General features: G+C 38.9%; 1 protein-coding gene across 3 annotated transcripts; it reads right to left on the bottom strand.

The window, feature by feature from the left end:
* Positions 1-213: 213 nt before the first annotated feature.
* On the bottom strand, positions 214-18,393 carry LOC103155635 (atlastin-2-like). 3 transcript variants are annotated; one of them, XM_016663731.1, is made up of 16 exons: positions 18,162-18,243; positions 11,172-11,338; positions 10,714-10,923; positions 9,167-9,184; positions 8,623-8,757; positions 8,422-8,526; positions 8,273-8,323; positions 8,134-8,190; positions 6,877-6,969; positions 6,577-6,715; positions 6,355-6,482; positions 6,038-6,094; positions 5,549-5,620; positions 3,711-4,142; positions 2,539-2,553; positions 2,111-2,296 (listed from the first exon to the last, which is right to left on the bottom strand). In XM_016663731.1, exons 1-16 carry the CDS (start codon positions 18,232-18,234, stop codon positions 2,159-2,161), a joined length of 1,890 nt encoding a protein of 629 aa, XP_016519217.1. In that variant the 5' UTR covers positions 18,235-18,243; the 3' UTR covers positions 2,111-2,158. The 3 variants fall into 3 exon arrangements, with proteins under 3 accessions (XP_007577445.1, XP_016519217.1, XP_016519218.1); XM_016663732.1 differs by lacking the exon at positions 9,167-9,184; XM_007577383.1 differs by lacking the exons at positions 2,111-2,296; positions 2,539-2,553; positions 9,167-9,184 and adding an exon at positions 214-1,837 and having other exon boundaries at positions 18,162-18,393.
* Between the last annotated feature and the right edge of the window lie 1,701 nt (positions 18,394-20,094).

Raw genomic sequence — 20,094 nt, forward strand, 5'->3', positions numbered from 1 at the left:
CAGAAAACATTTGGTGAAGGGATTAGTAAACGTTTTGATTTTCATAAGTATTGAGATTGCAAAAGCACACAGATTATTCTTATGAAATCTGAGTTTGTAATATCTACAATCTGTAAAGCTTCTGTTGAAATGTTTATCTCCTTGTTGCCATAAAGTGTCAAAAATAATTAAGACTTAAAGGGATTCCAGAAAAAAAATAAGAGGAGCCAAGAGGACTGTGTGTATGATTTATTCTTAAAATGAACATTTTAAACAAAAATAAATTACCAGAGATATCTTTAAAAGTCAGGCTAATGTCTCCAGCCCAGCAAACAGTCCAGTCTGGATACAGGTATCCACAACATGCAGCCGTCCAGCCCGTCCCGGTGACCATGAGCAGCTAATGGAAACCTACAGCAGGAGCTTCTCCTTTACCAGACCAGACTGGAAGAAAATAGCCATGGAAAACTGATCTATAAAATGTGTACATTGTTTATTTAAATAATCAAACATGCCTGATTTAATATACGAGCACAGAAAAAAGAGAAACTGTACATTACGAGACTGCTGATTGAGGTGAGGATGGAATCGGCGTGAAAGACATGTGCAGCTGTTGGTGTGAAAAGCTAAAAGAATCAACAAACATGACGGAGTTCCTCAGGGAGGTTCGCGTTGTGCAATAAAATCCAATTCATTCTACTTCTGGGAGGTTCCAGCCCTGGCTGAGAAACATCCCGCAAGAGATTCAAGTTCAGCTCATTTTTAAAAAGGAACAATTCAACAAATCCAAAGCTAACTTCACAGAACATCAACTCAAACCGTGAATGAGACCGACCGTCTGAGCTGGAGCTCCCACAGCTTCTGAGGCTGCAACCAGTGTGTGTTGGTGCAGCTTTAATGGAAGGCATGGATGAGAAAAAAATCAAAACAAAAAAAAACAGTTTAAAAATTAACCTCTCATCTATAGCTGGGCTCTAAAAGCTCTTTACAGCATGCACAGAGCTCAATACTGGCACATCTGCTATGAGACACCAAAGGCTGCTTCAAAGCACACTGTGCTATCTAAAAACAATCAAAAACAACAGACCCCCTTAAAGAAACGACAGAAGGGAAACACTTGGTGCTACCTGCAGCTCTTCAGTTATTTATAAGTATTAAAGGGATACAGGGAAAGGTGAAGGCAGCCTGACCCCAGAGAGTTTGATCATTAAAAACGTCGCCTCCTAGTGTTGGGAAAGAAATACAGCTTTGCTTTATTTCCGTAGCTTGTGTTTTTCGTTTTGACAGAATTCAAGGAATCGACCCGTTGTTGGTTTTCCGAGCAGATGAGTCAGTAGTGCTGAGAAGATGTCAGGGAAACAAAGGAAAACGCGCACTTTGAAGGGTGGTGCATTCATCGTTAGCAGCTGCCCACAGCTGTGTCAGTTTCCTTCATCTTGAACTGAGTGCAGTCCGACTCCAGCAAAAAACAATGAATGCACAAAAAAGACAACATGTAGCACTGCAGACGACGCTCTGCTCGGTCCTTGAGTGTGCAGCATGTTGAGTGAGGCACTAGGGGGCGATGAAGAGCAGGTCACGCTGCAAGGCTACAAAACAGAGAGATTGGGCACCGACAAAAACAAAATGTAGAAAGAGGGTCAGCTTTGGTGTTGAACTAGTCCCACAGCTCTAGCAGTGGACAGACGAGGAACACGACGATGATGATGATGATGGGGGACACGAAGAGGGAGAGCGGTCAGTCAGTCTTTAACCTGGTGGGCTGGGTGCCCTGTTCTACCAAACTGGCTCTGATGGAGTTGAAGACCGTCTGCCGGACGTTGTCCTCCATGTAGTTTTCAACAAGTGGCTTCAAAACCTAACGGAGAAAAAAACAACAATCAGCATTCATTCATGTTGAAAGGGAAACTGAACACAGGAAGCAGACTCCAACATGCTCCAAAGATGGTCAAATAAAAACCACTTTTCTACTTTGATCTAAGTAAGATTATAAACAGTTTGCCTTTTTATGATCCACAGACGGCTGCAGCTCTGCAGGTTTCCGCACCGAGCAAAACAAAGTTCAAGAATCCGACACAAAAAGGACTGAAAGATGATTAAAGGAGACGGCAGCAAACAGAGGACATTTCTACATGAGAGGCAAAGTTAAGAGTCTGAGAGTCCAGAAGCTGGCCAGCAGCTAGTTGGTCTTCTTGTAGTTGTTGTTGAGCGGAACCAGAGCTTTGAGTCCAAGCGTGGCTCCTGATGGGAGGGAAGGGAGCAGAGAGAGGGGCCACGCCAGGTGGCTCCTGACGGGCTCCAGGAGTTTGGAAATCACCTGGAAGGAAAAGCAAGGAGGAACAGCGGAGTTAAACGAGGAGGACTGGTGTGAAGATGGACGGCAGGAGAGAGGGACGTGGGACGAGACTGGAGTGGGGGGAAAAAGAAAAAAGGGGCATCGCTTAGGATTCAAGCACATAAAAAAAAGAAAGAGGAGGAGGAGAAGGAAAGGAAATCAGGCGGGATGCTTTGAAAGGCGGGCAGGCGGAAGATTGAGAAACGGGAACCGATACGTCTCACCTTTCTGACTGTCCTCTGAAAAGCAGGGGAGACAAGAAGAGACAAACAGAAAGGAAGGAGAAGCAACAGGAGACATGAGGGACAGAAAACAGCTGCTTCTCCTGGCTAACGGCGGGTTTAGGGAGGAAAGAAAAACTACAACATGAGCTCTAGACCTCGAGCGTAAACATGGCGCCCTCATTAAAACAAACATTGAGTAACATCACCGACTCAAATTGCCACTAATAAAACTGATATTGACCTTGAAGACATTTAGCCAAATGAAGGTGCATCAGTTCACCTGTCAGTTTATGTGGTCAGAGAAACGCTCTGAGTTTGTTTACACCTGCATTTTGCTCAGTGATTAATTAACCCAAGATAAACGTTAGTGTCCAGTCTAACCACTCAGAGCTTCCTCTGCAGTGTTCCACTTAGTGGAAACTGAATCATGCTAAACAATGAGAGCATGACGACACAATAATAATAAAAGCTAAAAAGGGAGGGGGAACAAAATAAGCAAAAAAAAAAAAAAAGGTACACCTATGTTGCATTGCACAAAATCAAACTGGTGTCAAACTGGACGCCCCTTCAAAAATCAGTACAGCAAGTAAAACCTGTAATGATGCTCATAATTAAGGCCAAAGGTCTTTAAAAATACTATTCATTCAGCCCTGCGTTGCCAAAAATTTAAAATGAAAGATTTAAGGAACATTGCTCAGGTGTTTATTTCTGAAGACTCCACACAGTATATTTTTATGAGATGACAAAATACATCCAAATAAAAGACTTTACATAAAGCAACATATTTCAAGCAAACTACATAAAACGGAGAGACTAGAGAGAGAATGCCAAGAATTACACAAAAATCACCTGACGTTTATCCTGATGGAAATTACTTGAGAATTAAGCGCCTAAACTGGATTTAGCATCAACTGGATTTTTGAGGCAGGTTTCAAAAACACTGTCCCAATCAATCAGATTGTTCCCGTTAGTGTATCCTGAATTAAAAACCAGAAAATGCTCCACTTCTTTGGTCAAGATTCTCCATTTGGTCAAATGTTTCAGAATACATCTACTGACCAAGATGAATTTCTTGTAAACAAAATTACGCTTCATAATCCCACAGAAATCAATTTATTCTCAACATGAAAGGGGAACACACACTCCGCCCAGCTTTCACTCTGATTGCTCACCTGTTCCCAGAGCGCTTCGGCCAACTGGTCTATCAACATTCCCGCCTCCCGAAACTCTCCCGAATACTTCACGTACGCCCAGATGCAGAGGAGCAGCAGCGCCACGCCCAGAACCAGGTTGGCCAGCGCCGCGAAGACGCTCAGGCCGATGAAGCCGGTCACCCCCGACAACACGTAGGTGAAAAACATGACCACGAAGAGCGTGGCCGGCGTGCGGGCTGCATAGAAGATGTTTTTGCCCTCGTTGTGCTTGGAGAAGTTGGTGTAGGCCTCCTTCAGCTCCAACTCCAGCCGGTCCTGGTAGCGCTGGCAGAACTCCTCGCCGCCCATCTTCTTTACAGAGCGGAAAAACGTGACAGAGTCTTTGCAGAAAGCTTCGTGGCACCTCTCCAGGTCGGCCGGGGCCATGTAGGGCCGGTCCCCTCCGCAAACCTGTCGGGACGGGAAACAAAGAAATAAAAGAAAAAATGACCAGAGTATTATTCCTGACTGAGTTCATGACGGCTCAAATCGTCTTAAACCGTTTTCGTCAACATGACACTGAGCTCAGAATAAAGGCTCCCATCAATAAGTGCAGTAGTGAACTTTTCTGTGACTTCGTGTCATCTTCTCCTTTCCTCACTTTCACATTAGTAGGTTGTATAAAAATAATAATAATTGTGTTATTATTATGCATCTGTAGTTTTAGGAGCTTATTTTGTTGAAACACACAGAGACACAAATTAACCTACTTTGTGTTACCAGAAGAATGAGGTTAATCGCCCAGAGATCAAAAGGATAAAAATCAATTAGATGTTTACATGACCAGTGGATGTGGGTCTCTGATCTCAGTTCAAACATTGAGGTTTAAACCATTTAGTCGTGCTTTATCTGGTTCCTCAGTCTAGTGAGCTACAGCACTTCTCCTTTCATGTTTATCTGAAACTTGTTCAAAACTTTTTATGTTTTCAGGTTTTGCTGTCTCAGGTGTCCTGGCTTCGCAGCTTGGTTTAGTTTGGAAATAATGAAAGGGGTGACATTTATATGAATTGTGGTGAATTTTATTGGAACCAGTATCAGCAGCACACCAGAGTGTGTTTGCGTATTGCTGCTGCAGAAGCTCTGATGTACAGAGCGAGAGGAGCAGGCTGCTCCAACACCAAATGATTCCGATTCAGTACATTTTACTTTTTCCCCCCTCCAGGCCTGGAAAATGTCAGACTGATTAAATAACTTCTATTTCCAAACCATACTGCAGCAGTGCTCATATTTTTTTATAAGCCAATTTATTGTTATGCATTAATTTTTCAAATTGTCAGTTAGCAGCCACTAGGGGGAGCTGCAGCATCCACTTGACCAGAGGTTCACAGTCACATGGACAAAATAGAACCAAGCATTTTGTCTTCAGGCTTTATGCCATTACATTTCCTTAAATCCCATAAGTTACTTCATAAATAGATGTAGTCCCATTTTTGATGTTTTTAGGTAAAATATGCGATTATATAAAAATAAATAAAACAAGGACTATGTCACACATGTTCCCAGTTTAAGCAAAAACAATTTTACTACTTTATGTGTGGAGTTAAATTCCTCAACACAGTGGCATGTCCGCTTTTAAGAGAAAAACACTTGAAAGCTTATTATTATCAAAACATCCTATGAGAACTCTAATGACTTTTCTCAGTTTGACTACAAGCCTTGAGGCTTTGTCACTTCTGCAGCCACACCTGAATGAGTGAACAGCTGGTTTAGCGTTAAACAGTCTGATAATAAATGCTCTGTGCTCTTTTCCTCATATTATTGGATGATTTTTGGCTTTGGCGAGTTTTTTTTTTTTTTTTTAATCATAATGTACGCACCTTCTCCATGCTCTTGCCGTACAAGTCTTTGGCTCCAGCCACGGCAGTCAGATTATTGGCCTCTGCTGTAGCCTAATCACAAACAGTTAAAAAAAAAAAGACATTTAAAATTAATTAACAGACCAAGAAAATGTTAAAGTTTTACAAATATGACAATCATAAAAATGTTCTACTTGTTAATTCATTCAGGCCTGTGATTTTAGAAGCATTTCCCAAACATTACGAGGTTTCTAGTCTCGCCCTTTAAACTCAAACGCTCTCTGAATGTTTGCACAATTTGATGCTCTGCAGATGTTGAAAGTTGATCGTGTTCATCATTGTGAAATAACTTCATGAGCCCATTAACATATCGTTAAATATAGGATAAAACAGCAACAGAAAACACCCAGCTTTAAGAGGCGAAAAGATTAAAAACTAAGTACATTTATTTCAAAACTTTCAACAGACTCCATTAATCGTTTTATTTTGTTTGAAGACACGGCGACTGACCCGCAGCATGGACTTTGGATGAGGAAGCTCGTCACCTTCGTAAATCTTTATGTAGGCCTGCAGAAAAAAAAAAAAACGACAAGCAAATCAAACGTTATTTTAAAACTTTTAAATCAATAATTGGACAAAAATCTTCAGGTGCGCTGAGGAAACAAAGCAGGAAGTTTCAAACTGGACGTGCCATCCATAACGCTGCGAGAAGCCTTTGGTGGCAACAGACATATTTCTTAGAATCAATAAAATTTTGTAATTTGTGTACTTATTAGTACAATTTGAGAGCAACAGACACTGAAGATACTCAGAAATCGCTGCAGCACCTTGAAGTACTCCACCAGATCCTTGCAGGTGATTTTGCTTCCACCAATCTGCTTCTCCACCAGCTGATCTGGGGCCAGCAGCACAGGCATCAGCTCAGCCAGCTGCGTCTTGAAATCATCTTCGATGTCTGAGACGAACACACGCAAAACCGTTTCATCCAAGCATCACACGGATATTAAAACCTGGATTCTAAGTACGAGCGAGAGTCATTTCAGACCCACCTTTTAGCCTCCCATCAAACTTTGGGTTGGTGGCCACCTTGAGGCCTGGATGTGGCAGCAGGAAGCAGCTGATCTTGCTGAAGCAGGAGTCGATGTGCTTCCTGACATTCTGCAGCTCCTCGTGTTGGCAGTTTTTAACCTGTCAGAGCAAATGGTCGGTAAATGCACAGATTTACATTTGCTTAAGTCTCATAGAAAAAGGCATTATGGAGAAATGTCTGGAGAAGTTTTCTTATTCAGATCAAATCCACGCGTCTCCATGCATTTTAGGAACAAGCAAACATTTCCAACAAATCTCACCTGCAATCTTTTTTGCAGAAAAGCCTGTCCTCCCTTCAGTCCATAATCGTATTCATACGGAGAACTCCAATCCCGAATCAGGAACATTAAGGACTTTAAAAAAAATAAAAAAAAGATGGTTAGGAAAATCTTGGGAGTTCATAATGAACACACATAAGTTAGATTTATAGGGTTTTACGCGATGTCGCGCTCACAAAGAATTTTGATGGGGATTGTTTAAAGAGTAGAAATCATCTGGAATAAACCAGGGTTAAAAAGTGGACAGGCTGCTGGAGAAAGAGTGACTAAGTTCAGACACCTCCCTGCTATTCAGCAACTACAAACAAAGGTACATCTCAAGAGATAATATAAAATTTAAATGTCTATTTTTGGAATCAAAAACATTAGATCAGCATCTTTACGGCATCCTGTAAGCAACAGGACCAACGTAATGCTCCAAAATTCGATTAAATGTACTTTTAAAAAGAAAGTTTTGTTCCCTCGAACAAACGTCTCGTCATTTTTCCTCCCGCTGGGTCAAAAATAAAAACAACTTCTAGTGTCTCTGGCTGAGGAGAGTCTTTAACTCAAGAAATGTGACAGTTTTAGCCCATATGTCTTAGACAGGCCAGTATGTCTGTGGTGGCTTTGAACCAGTGACTTCAGCCACAACTTGTTATTTTGCACAAGTTGTTCCAGCAGCTTAATTTGATTGGACACTGCACGCTGAACAGCCAGCTTCAATAACACGGACATGTTGCAGCTCAGTCTCCATGTCAATGACCTTCTGCTGGACAAAGGTCCAGTCAGTCATCTTAACTACGATCAAATGCCGTGAGTGTAATCAATCTAATAGTTTCAGTTTTTGAATTGAAGGACTGAAAACTTTTCAATGAGATTTTAAAGTACTAAGATGCACCTATAAGGAATCGTTGAGATGAGATTTCTTTTTCCCCAAACACAAGAATTTATGTTTTTTTCCCCCTATTTTAATAAAACCCACTACATCAGGTTGGACATTAAAAATCTGCATTTTCAAGCATAAATCTGATTCTGGCCAGTACTGAGCAGCAACACCAATAACACTTTATAGAGTAAGAGAGTCATAAAAAATTTATTTTTTAGTAATTTTTATGCAGCGCAAATTTTGACCCATTTTCTATTATATTTTTATTTGACAAATATAAGTAATAGGCATGTTTTATGGTGATACTTAATTTGGTTTAATTAGTTTTAAATGCTTGTATATTCTGGATTCAGACATAAAACAGTGAGCACCTGGAAAGGTTTCGATTCAGTTTCTTCCATTGCCAGCCGTCCATATTCAGTGAAGAGCTTCATGAAAAACAAAATCAGAAAATAAGAATAAAAAGTCAAAATAACCATTTAATTTTTGAAGAAAAGAAGGAACACAAACCTGCAGATGCTGCAGATCGTCTTCCTGGATGTTATGGGAGAGGTTGTACACCTGAAGACAAGCAAATGGAGGACAAATTTTAAATCACACGTTTGTCTCTAGCAGAAACAAAACGTAAACATTCCTACAAATGACATGTTTTCTGTTACCTGGACAGAGCTGGTCATGGTGCTGAGAGCAAACACAGTAGCAGAGTCCTTTATGGTGGACTGGCTGTCAAATGCTCCCTGAGTGTCGACGAGGAGTACAGCGACCTACAAAATACAAGTCAGTGTGGAAAAATTCACTCTAAATAAGGAGGTTAAGATTTTCCAATTACATCAGGGAATTAAAAAAAACAAAAAACATACCTTGTTGCCATCAGGCTTTTCAACCACAAACACGTCGCTCCACACCTGAATTCCTGTGGTCTCCCTCTCACAGCCTCCCCTCCATTTGAACCCAATCAGAGGTTCATGGTCTCCTCCTATCCACGCGTCACTGTGCTGCACGATGGTGGAAAAACAGCATGGAAGAGACAAAAAAGGAAATGCTTAAATGACCCAAGTTAAGCAGAACTTGGCACACAACACCTGCAGTACATTTCATGTTTCAGCACTCTCAAATGCTCTAATAAGTTGTTGGATTGTAGCGTTTATCCCCCTGCAGCAAATCCTATAAAAGCTACAGGAGGCTTACTTTTTAACAACATTCTAGAGACAGAGTCTTGAGGTCTCAAAGGATTGCGTGAGCAGTAAAATATCTTCCTAATTAGCAGCGGGTAATGTCTCCATGTCTCTTAAGGCTCCTTTTGACAGTGCAACCCAGAATATCACAAATGAAAGCAAGCAGCAGTTGTTTAGAGTGTGTCATAGAAGAGAAGGCGTTATTCCAAAAACAGTGGTTTAAACTTACTTTGGATGAGACCGATCTCTGCAAAACGAACAATAAAAACATTAGGGAAAAGATAGTTGTAATAAAAAATTATGGTCATCCACTTCTACAAAAAAATGCCATATTTCAAGTATTGTTGCACTACAAAGCAAAAATGTGAAGTAGTTTGTCACAAACAAAGGAACACCGCTGCAGTCCCATCCAACAGAAGAAAAGAAAATCCTCATCCATAGCAACAATCATTGTGTCAAAGGAAACTGAGAACTTTAAACTTCCATTTAGAAACATGATTCAAAAGCATGACATTTTGCAAAGTTTCCCTTTTATACTTCTGAGAAAAGAAAGAGTTCAGCATTTAAATAAGGCACATTCAAACTCTGAGACGTGGACTTTTCACCAGCAGGTCTCCACCATGGGGTCCAACACAGAGCCAGTGCTCTGCTGCATTTCTTTCTTTAGCAGGAGTGTTAAAATGAAAAAGATGCAGCAGAAATGGAGCAGGGAGAAAGATCAACCAAGAAATTACCGAGGTCACTGAGAAGGTAGTGAAAAAATTATGATCCACACTGTCAAGTTCCACCAACACCTCCTTATGCGAGTTATTACTGGGATGTTTCAATTTTATAAAAATCTATTCTGAATTGAGTTAATCCCAACATATACTGTGCCAACAGAAAATTCACATGCACTCATTATGAACTTATATTAATGTGTGGCTTTTAATGATGGATTGGGATTGTTCTTATTAACCTTATTGATGCACTTGTCTTGTTAAGAAAATAGTTCAGTTTTGAACCCAGTTGTGTGTTGCAACCACAGTTAGGTATTAACTAGCTACATTTACTCAAGCAACGTTTTTGAAAAAAAAAAAAGTACTTTTAGGAGAATTTTTACTGTATTTTTACTTTTACATGAGTAATTTATTATGAAGCATCGCCACTCTTATTTGAGTAAAATTTCTGGATTCTCTACCCACTGAATGAAAAAACAAACATGTTTTAAAAAAAATAAAAGATAAAAATCACCAGACAAAGACACACACCTGCAGATTTGGTTAAAGTTTCATTAGTTTTATATTGAAAGAAACCGATTTGGGAAAAAAAAATATTTTGCCCAATTTTGTTATTTATCGTTACTTATTTAAATCGTCATTTTGTTCCTTAAAATACCAACATTTCCACACATTCATCATCATCATCGGTTCATCCGATGATGTAATTTTTAAATATTAAATGATTGATAATTTGATCAGTTACTCAATACTGGAGTAGACGTTTTACCAAATACTTTTTTACTTGTCTTACTTGAGTAATTTTTTTGGACAGTTATTTTTTACTTTTACTTCAGTATATTTTTTGGGTACTCTACCCACCTCTGGTTACAACACAATAATACAAACATCAGACGTTGGTTGTATACATGTTCCTCTCTGAAAAAAAGGAGTTCAAAGCACCACTAAAATTCCAAAATTAACGACTTTCATGCAACAGTGAGTGCATGCGACCTTCTGCCTGGCATAGCATATGTGCCCTTGTAATTTTAAAATCCTAAACGAATGTTAACCGTACCTGATTGTACATGTAGCGCAGCATGAAATCCAGCAGGAAGGACTTGCCCTTCCGAAACGCTCCAGCCACAGACACGACCACCAAGTTCAGGTCCTTCACATGATCCTGCAGCAGGATCTTCTCCAGCGCAGCGGCGTCCAGCTGAAAGATGCCATCGCTCTCGTTGGCTCGGACGATCTGGACGGGCCCCGGCCTCTCCTCCGCCACAGGCTAAAAGGAGTTTCAAAAACAGCTTTTACTGGCATCCAAATGAGCTCATGAAGATTAAGACAGCTCTCCCTGCCGACCAGCTGTGCCATACACATTTATAATTCTAAATTCCCTTTTTTCAATGATCATCTTTTTGTCTTCCAGATACAATTTTACCTTAAAAACATCTGACTTTCATAGGAGGAAAAAAAACTGAAGACCTTTAGAAGCTTAAAAGAAAAAAAAAAAAAAACATGTTAAAATATTACCTTTTCCTCTTCAATCCCTTCATCTGGTGAAGGACTGATGCTGTCGCTCTGATAGGACTCTGGGGTAATGGTCCTGATGTTTAACCCGTCCATCAGGTCTTCTGGCCGAGCGAGAGGAGCCCTCTGACTGCGGCGAATGATCGGGCCATCTTCCATGTCTTTAAACCCTTCAGAAAGCAAAAAGAGAAAGATAAACATACAAACAAAAGTCACCTCGTCATGATAGGTCAATGTTAGAATCAGAAGGTAAACCAGACCGAAACTAAGGCATACAAGTTTTTTTTTTATAGTCGAGATGTAACATTTGATTGCGAGGAAAAATAATAAACTACATCAAACTGGAGAGAGGATGCTTTCCTCTTGCTTTCTGCGCTGCACCGAACACTGTTTTTCACTCTGAACTTCTCATCTAGGTCAAACTGAAAATAGCCTTGTGGTGAAATACACAAAGGGCCGGGGAAAAAGAAAAAGGGACACAAAGCAAGTATGTCACCAGGACAGTATTTTTATATTTACTGTCTGTCACATTGATTTTTCAGGGATAACCGTCCAATTAAATATAAATCAGGTTGCACATCTCTTGTGTGTCACAATATTTTAGCTTATATTGGTGGCAGTCGTTCAGGCACTTAAATGAGCACAATTGAAAAGCTGCTCCTTCTTCAAGCTGTAAATCGGTTAATTTAAATTAACTCCCTTGAAAGCAAAACATTTCAACCTCCCTTCCTTCTTTTCAATCGGGGAACTCTTTCAGATTAAAGGTTTGAATAAAACTTCCTGAACTCAGTCAAAAATGTATCAAGACAGGTTGAACCACAAATTTCAAACATTACTCATCCGAATATCTCAGTCACTCAATCACTTAGCCGCCCCAAGTTACCTGGGGAGTTAAGCATCTCAAATAATTCCCATCAAGACTTGTCACTTTCAGTTTGTTTACAAGTCTAAGAGACACTTCCTCTCTTAGACTTTGCCACTTCTTGCTGACAAAGAAATAAAATCTTTAACTTTCAGTTTGATTGATTTTTTTTCCCATTTTCTAATAGTAAAGATCATAAGATAATTAATTACATACTATAATACCAATAACTCTGGAAGCTGGTTAAGGGGAATATTTAAAAACATTAAGGCCACAATCTTATACCAGGGAAAAAACAGTAAATCTAACATTCAATAATCAACCTGGACTTGCTGCAAGGTTAAAGCACAAGTCGGTTACTGTAATCTGCTCTGCACACAAATGAGCGCTGAACACTTCCTCAGTTTGTGGCACTGCAGGTTCCCATCCAGCCCAGAGAAGCACTTAGTGAAATAAAGTGGAGCAGACTGGAGCCGTAGAGAGAAGCGGACTGACACAAAGACGGCATTCTGCAGGGACTGCAAGGAGACAGCATTGCACTGCAACAGAGAACATGTGGAGGAGGAGAGAAAGTACACAAGGAAGCACAGCATGGTTCAAATATCCCGACTGGACCTTTATAATAAAGAGGTCAAAGCAAGAATAAAAAAAAAACCTAACAAAAAGAAAAATCTGACATCATACTTTGATCCTTCTTAAGTAACCAAGATATCAGGTCATTGGATTAGAAAACCTTGAGATGGGAATAATATTGATAATACTGCCATTAGGAGCATCAGATATGCGCCTTTTTTCTTCTTTTTTCTAGTTCTCATGTATGCTTATGACTCTGACTTCTAGCGTTCTGAGCAACGTCCTTTGTGTCCGCTGTGAACATCTGCTGGAGTCAGACTGTAACTGGCAAAGTATTAGCATGAAATATGCAAGTTCATAACACTAGGAATATATTATCAGCCAACAATTACTGCACTGCACTCTAAGAAATGAAAAAGTTGGAAGAAAAGGATTTCTGATTTTGATTCTGAACCGTTTTATGATTGTAAATAACAGACATGTGAATGTCTTCTTTTTAATATTACATTTAGCTTATAGTGCCAAATCAATGATAAATAACCAAATCTATAGAGAGACTCCTTATGAAAATCTTTGTTTAAGAAAATCAGGTTGCAAGGCAAAAGCAAAACAAGAAATTGCTAAATGTAGTAAATTTCAACTGTCCTTAAATGACATTTCACAGCTCAGTTTCTTCCTTGTTGTCGTCATCATCATCATCACATTCCATCAACTCTCCTTGAGCTTTGGCATCTCAATCATTAAAGCTCCATCAGTTGTGGGCATGAAGACATTGAAAGTCTAACCAAGAGGCAAACTAATACTGGAACCTGAACTATTATAGGCTGCAATAATGTTGCACCCAAACAGTCCTTTGTGATTACAATATTGCACACTCCGAAACTGGGGAGATGGTTGCAATTTGGTATAATGTGTAGACATCATGTTGCAAACTTCATTGTCTTTTTTTTTCTTTTTTCTTTTTTGTTACCAAAGGTTTGTATTTAAATGCACTGGCACCGCTGCTGTTTTAGAATTACGACAGGAAACTACAGAACTGCAACAGAATAAGTGATCATGTTCAAATCCAATTCTGCAAAGTATCTCTTGCCCAGATTCATCGTTCTGTGTCAAAGGAGGAAAGCTGTTAAACACCAGCTGCTCAGTTGAACTCTTGTAAATGTGTATCTTTTTGGGAAACAGGTTTAATATTTGCTAGTTCAGAAACAAAATGTGCAGTCACATCTAGTCTGAAGTGCTTGGCTTTCTTTTCTAGTGTTTTTTTTATTTTTATGTATAATATCTTCTATCCATTTGGGGCAGTTATTGAAAGTACCCCTTCATGTTTCGTTTATCAATAACTTGAAAGAGTCAAATTAGTCTCTTATCTTTGTTTTTAATGTAGAGCTTTAGATTAACCCAGGGGTGGGTAACTCCAGGCCTCGAGGGCCGGTCTCCTGCAAATTTTAGATGTCTCTCTACTTCAACACACCGAAGTCAAATGATGAGGTATTTAGTAGGACTCTGGAGAACCTAACTGTACAAGCTGCAGGACACCGGCCCTCCAGGACCAGGATTGTCCACCCCTGGATTAACATCTTACTAGTAGAGTTTGTTGTAGGTTTTACCAGGAAAAGTCCAAGCAGGGACCGTGTCGGTAAATTCCCCAGTGGCTAGAAGGACTACTGCAGGTCAGGTACAGCACTCCGTCCTGTACCTGACCAATAAATAAATAGCCTCACAAATTTACCAACGGATGCCACTGGTTCGATGTGTGTTAACAGGAATCATCTCTTTTGTAATTTTCATAAGCTTCCATCGTTCACTCTGCATCTGTGCAGTCTAACCTACATTAGTACACTGAACACAAAAATCAGCTTTCAACTCCCGTGACTCCTGCTCTACATCTGACATAGCCTTTGATGACACCAAGGTCCACTAACTATAGCAATGCTCTAAATCATTAATCTAGACTTTTTAAAAAATGACACTTATTGAGTAAGAAATGGGAAGCAAAATTGCAAGCAACTAAAGTTTTATTTAGAAATATTCTTGATTACTCGTTTATCTGAGTAATCAAAAAACTCGGTCCTAAAGCTTCAACTCGAACAGAAACAGTGATGCAGAGAGTAAAAGCAATCTGATCTTTCAAACACTTCAACATTTACAGTATCAAACCATCTGATCCTCGCTTCAGGGAGGGCAAATGTTTGGTTGCTTCAGGCCAACCAACAAGGACAAAGTGCAGATTAAGATGGAGTCAGCCTGTATGAAATCAGACATAAAGGTCAATATGATAACAGATTTATACTCGTAATGTACCTTAGCCTCTAAAAATCACTCAGAAAATGTAACTAAATGTCACTTCTCTCCAAAAGATCAATTTTCACATTGAAAAACATACACTTAAAAATCTTCAAATTAATTTTGTTTCATTATTTTGAGTAAATGCCACTTCAAGGTTTTAAAAAGGCAGCTACAACTAACATCCAGTCACAAGTGAGGCTAGTTATGATTACTGAAAAATAAGTTTATTTCATTACTTCAATCCAAAATGCCTATTTTATTAAAAAAGGCATTACACACAACGTAATCATTTACAAGAGTTTGTTCATTTAGATGCTTATGGGTTGCAGCTGACACTGTGGCTGCATAGTTGTGCACACAACCATGGTCAAGACTGCTTGCTTGGTTTCCCCAGTCAAGCTACAGAAACTGTTCAAAGTGTGTCGCATCCAAACATATTAATGCAAAGTTCAGTGGAAGGACAACATGTTAGGAAAAGATGCAGCAGAAATAGCCATGGCTTTGAGAGGACTGCAAGGCAAAGCTGCAATAGTTAGGTCCTAAAGCTCCATGTCTATGGTGGGACCACTGTAATGACTGAAAAGGAAGTAGTGTCAGGAAAATGACAAATTACATGTTTACAAGAAATCATACACTCCTAGTTGATATTTTCATCCAAATATTCAACAGTCAAATTATACATTTTCCCAGTGTTGCAGAGCTGTAATACTAATAATAATACGAGGGACACCAGATCCAACAATGCAGACATTTGTTACGTTACCTCCGAAGTTGACTGACCCAGGCTGACCTCTTTCATGCCACCTTGATCTGATGCAGTATATCATGCAAAACGGAAACCGACCAAGTACTAAGTGTACTTTCACACACATACTTTTAGCACACCAACATTTCTGTTTAAAAATCCTTTTTTTATTGTCGTCTCCTTTTTTTTATTTCAGATTTTCTGATTAAATTTTGGGTTTCCATGATCAAAAGAAAAAAATATAGCACTTGAAATATATCACTGAATCTATTCAACATAAACATAAACCTTTCCATTACTGAAATAAATTTACTTCTCGGTAATATTCTAATTTATTGAGCGGCATCCGTACATAAAATCCCCGTAGTTAAAATTCAATCGGATCAGATTCTAACAATTGAGTTCATATGCCATATGGTCAAATTCAGAAATACAAAGTCTGAGTCAGTGGCGACCAAACTCTTAGAGCAAAAATCCTTCATCCGTTACAGCTTTCGCTGAGTTCAGCAAACCTGAATCGAATGATAACTTATTACCAGGCCTCTGGAGAACATGATGCATGCTGAGAAAGTAAGTCAGCAGTCTGTCTGCGATACTTCGGAGCAGACAAACGTCTCAAACCTACAGAGTCTGGGCTCCGTCACTGGAGTTTGACACAACTGGTCTAAGACGACTTGAGCAACTATGGGGCAACAGTGAAAAAGCAAATGGCTAAAAAAAAAAAAACTATTTTCTTACAGTTTCCCTAAAATCAAGTCTTTAAAACTGTTAATCCTAAATTTTAAAATCCAAAGATATTAATGGTATCACATATAGCAGAAGAAAATGGCACAAGATTGCCACTGCAGGAAGTAAATAAAACATATCAAGGTTGATATCCTGACCGGTTAAACAAAAGTTAAATAAGACCACATGGTTAAGTGTATAACTGCTACATATTATGAAAACATATGAATCAAAAGACTGATTTCTTTTTAAAGCATGCAGTAAAGTTCTCCAGAGTTGATTACTAGATTCAGGTGTGTTGAAGCAGGATAGCTGCCTTGAATTGTGGAGTTGAAGACCCCTGGTATAGAGCAACACAGTTCTACCCCACCCCCACTTGTTGCGACACACTTACGGTCATCCAATTAAAACAATCCCTCACTTCCAATACAGCCAAATTAATTTGCATGGCCATATTTCTAGCCCAAAACAAACAACAAAAAAATCACTAATAAAAACACACCAACAGCCATGGCACGGAAACTAAAGCAATGCCACCCAACAGTCTTACAGAAACACTGGTATAAAAATACAGTTAGCAAACGACAAAGGCATCTTTTCTTATACAGCAAACTATAAGCTGATTAAAGTTATTCTATAAGGAGGAGGATGAGCACAATACTATTCAATTTTGCAAGTGTTTATTCTAGTTATTAGTCCATATACTAAAAGCTACCAGAATTTTTTTTCAGTCAGAAAATAAAAACATCATGCACTGCATGATTTTGGATGTTTTTTTAGCTAATGTTTTGATGCTCAATTTCTGCGTAGAAGACCACCAGCACAGCATGCATCACATTTACTTATGTATGGCCGAATATATATAAAACAAGTAAAATACAACGTATTCAGTTGAACTAGTTAACAGAAAATACAGGCGCACTCATTTTTTTAATCTCTCGTTTGAATTACAGATGTGTCATAGACTGAGAAAAGAAAATGAACCAGATTGACTGGACTGATGAGTGGACCCGTCCTCTGGGATGCGAGACTGAGCTGTACTTTTCCACCTTTTTTAAACTGAAAATATGAGATCTTATTGTAAATATGACTGCACCAAATAAATATGAAACAAACACTGGTAGTTATAATTTGATTATTTACCAGAATGATGTCATTTTCATGATAACAAGGGAACCAGTGACTGCATGGCACTGTTTGGGCTCCTTCACAGTTAAGGGGATAAACTAGCTGGCAAACTCTCCAGCCCGCTTATAGTGCATTTAAAAATATCCGAGTAAGTACTGGGATAAGATTAGCGTATACAGAGTATATACCCTGCGGAATGTCAATGGTTTTTAGGCATTTTTTTGAGCGACCTAAGGGAAAAGAGGCCAACTTAAAGATAAAAACAGCAGGAAACTGGCGGTTATCAAGGAGCGGCCAGGTGAAAGTTAATGCTAGGATAAATGAGGCGACAGGTGTCGGGGTTGAGTTTTGTATCCGGGTCAGTATCTGATTCAAACAACACATGCTCAGCCAAAACACGACTAGACCGATTATGCCGAACCAGAGCTTGTTTGCATCCGCCTGTCGCTACTGCTTGGGTCTCAGAGGGAGAGAGGACGTATTCTGGCCGGGGAACCCAGATTTGGCACAACACCGCGGGTCTCCAACTGAAAACAGAAACGTCTGACTAACGGAAAAGCGAGAGGAACAAAGACCACCTTAATAAAACCCTTTCTCTTTCTATCCCGTTTAAACGTAGCACCCCTTTTCTCTTTCTCTAAAATTTCGACAAAATAATTCAGCGGGAGTTTACCTTCGTCTTCGAGTCGGCTTTTGGAGTTGTAACCGAAGTGATTTCTATTCCTCGGCCCGCTCGCCTTCGCCATCTTGGACAACTGAAATCTGACGTGGCTGACGTCAAGCATTTTTAATTCTTCTCGCGCTGCTTGCTGGAAAAGGCTCCGCCCCCAGGCTGCAGCAGTTGCAAAGCTGCACGGTTTTTTTTTTTGTGGTTTTTTTTTTCCCATCTGCTCATTTTCTATCATTAAACTGGTTGGTTATTCACGTTTCATTACTTATTTGAAAAAATAAATAAATACAAACATTACGCGGATGTTAGATTTGATTTCTTTGGCCGTGTTGAAAAGCTATGTACTTCTACAAGAGTACACCAGCCTCGAAACAAATGTGCTGTTGCTTCTGCAAATAAAGCGTTTATTATTGTTTCCAACAAGCAAGAACACAAAATGTGGTTGGAAAGAGCTCCACTGATGATTTACAAAGATAAAACATCCTGTCTATGCTGCGCCTTCTGCTACCATATTTACACATCAGGGCCTGGACAGAGCAGGATCTGGCACCAAGACAGAGAATCCTGTTGGTCTTGATATTAAACAGAGAATTAATGATACTGGACAATGATGTTTGTTGAGCTTCTCGAGTCGTTCTGGGCTTTCAGTAATACTTATCATATGTAGCAGGAATTCCTACACCCACTAGGATTAAATATACATAATTTGTAAACATATGCTTAAAACAATTTTAGTTTTATTTATATTTCACAAATTTGCTTCTAGTAAGTGGCCAATATATTTAATTAAAGTTACTTTTTTTTCAACTATTAGAAATATGTATTACAAAAAGTGTAAATTGAATACACTTACCCATATATAAAAGTCACTTAAAGCATATTTCTCATTAATATATTCTAGATATATTAATGAAATATTTCTCATTAATATATTCTAAATAAAAAGGTGGGCGGCTCTTGTTTTAAAGTATGCTGAAAAGGTTATGAAAGTACACCGCTATTGATTTTTACATGGTATGTATTTTTGCTAATATATTCGAATGTATTATTGAAAATCTAAATATATAATAAATACATAAAATTTACAACAACCATTACTATATAAAAATAACTACAGAGGGTAAGGATCTAAGAATACAATAAGAAATGAAATGAGTTAATTTAAAAATAGAAAGAAAAAAAGATAAATTTCACAACCACAAGAAATAGCCTTATAGTGTGAATAATGTTCAAAACCATATAACCACACGCCTGTGTCTCTGCAATAGACTGAGAGACTAACTGTTTAACTCTAGCAACTTTATTAACGCATCAAAACATATTATTTTTGTAACATTTTTATTGAGACTTTTAAAAACCAAACTTTGAATCAGATGTAATATTACATTTCTAACTTTATCTGAATGGATCAGTTTGACAGTAAAATTTGCTCTTTGAAGGTTGGTGCCATCTACTAAGACAGCCTTCAGTTTTGTCCCGAATGAACTATAGAATATCTAATATTTAAAATATAATAAAAGTGCATCCCTGAAAACACATTTTCACCACTCCTTCAGAATCTCATGGCAATGTTTTCAACTAAACTTTGGCCGTGTTCCTCTTTTGTCTTGACAGGATCCCATTCAGTTTATTTTATCTCAATCAACATTCCACTGAGATATCTGAGCCATTATCACTGAGGAAATTAGTATAATTTCCTCAGAAGGTCTCAGCAGTCTATTCAGTCTCAGTCCCACATTTTTTTGCTTGGCAGCGTTGGTCAGGATGTGTCGTTTCAAGATAATTCAAATTTTGCTGCAGTAGCACAGTCTCACAGCTACAGAGAAACTCTGTCTTTAGTTTGAGTACACTTAAACAGTGGTAAAAAGTTTGGTTTATTAAGAAATGCATGTTTATATCACATGCGCCACATTCATTTGCACCTAATAAAATCCTT

This window comes from Poecilia formosa, unplaced genomic scaffold (genome assembly GCF_000485575.1).
Source record: "Poecilia formosa unplaced genomic scaffold, Poecilia_formosa-5.1.2 Scaffold439, whole genome shotgun sequence".
NCBI lineage: Eukaryota > Metazoa > Chordata > Actinopteri > Cyprinodontiformes > Poeciliidae > Poecilia > Poecilia formosa.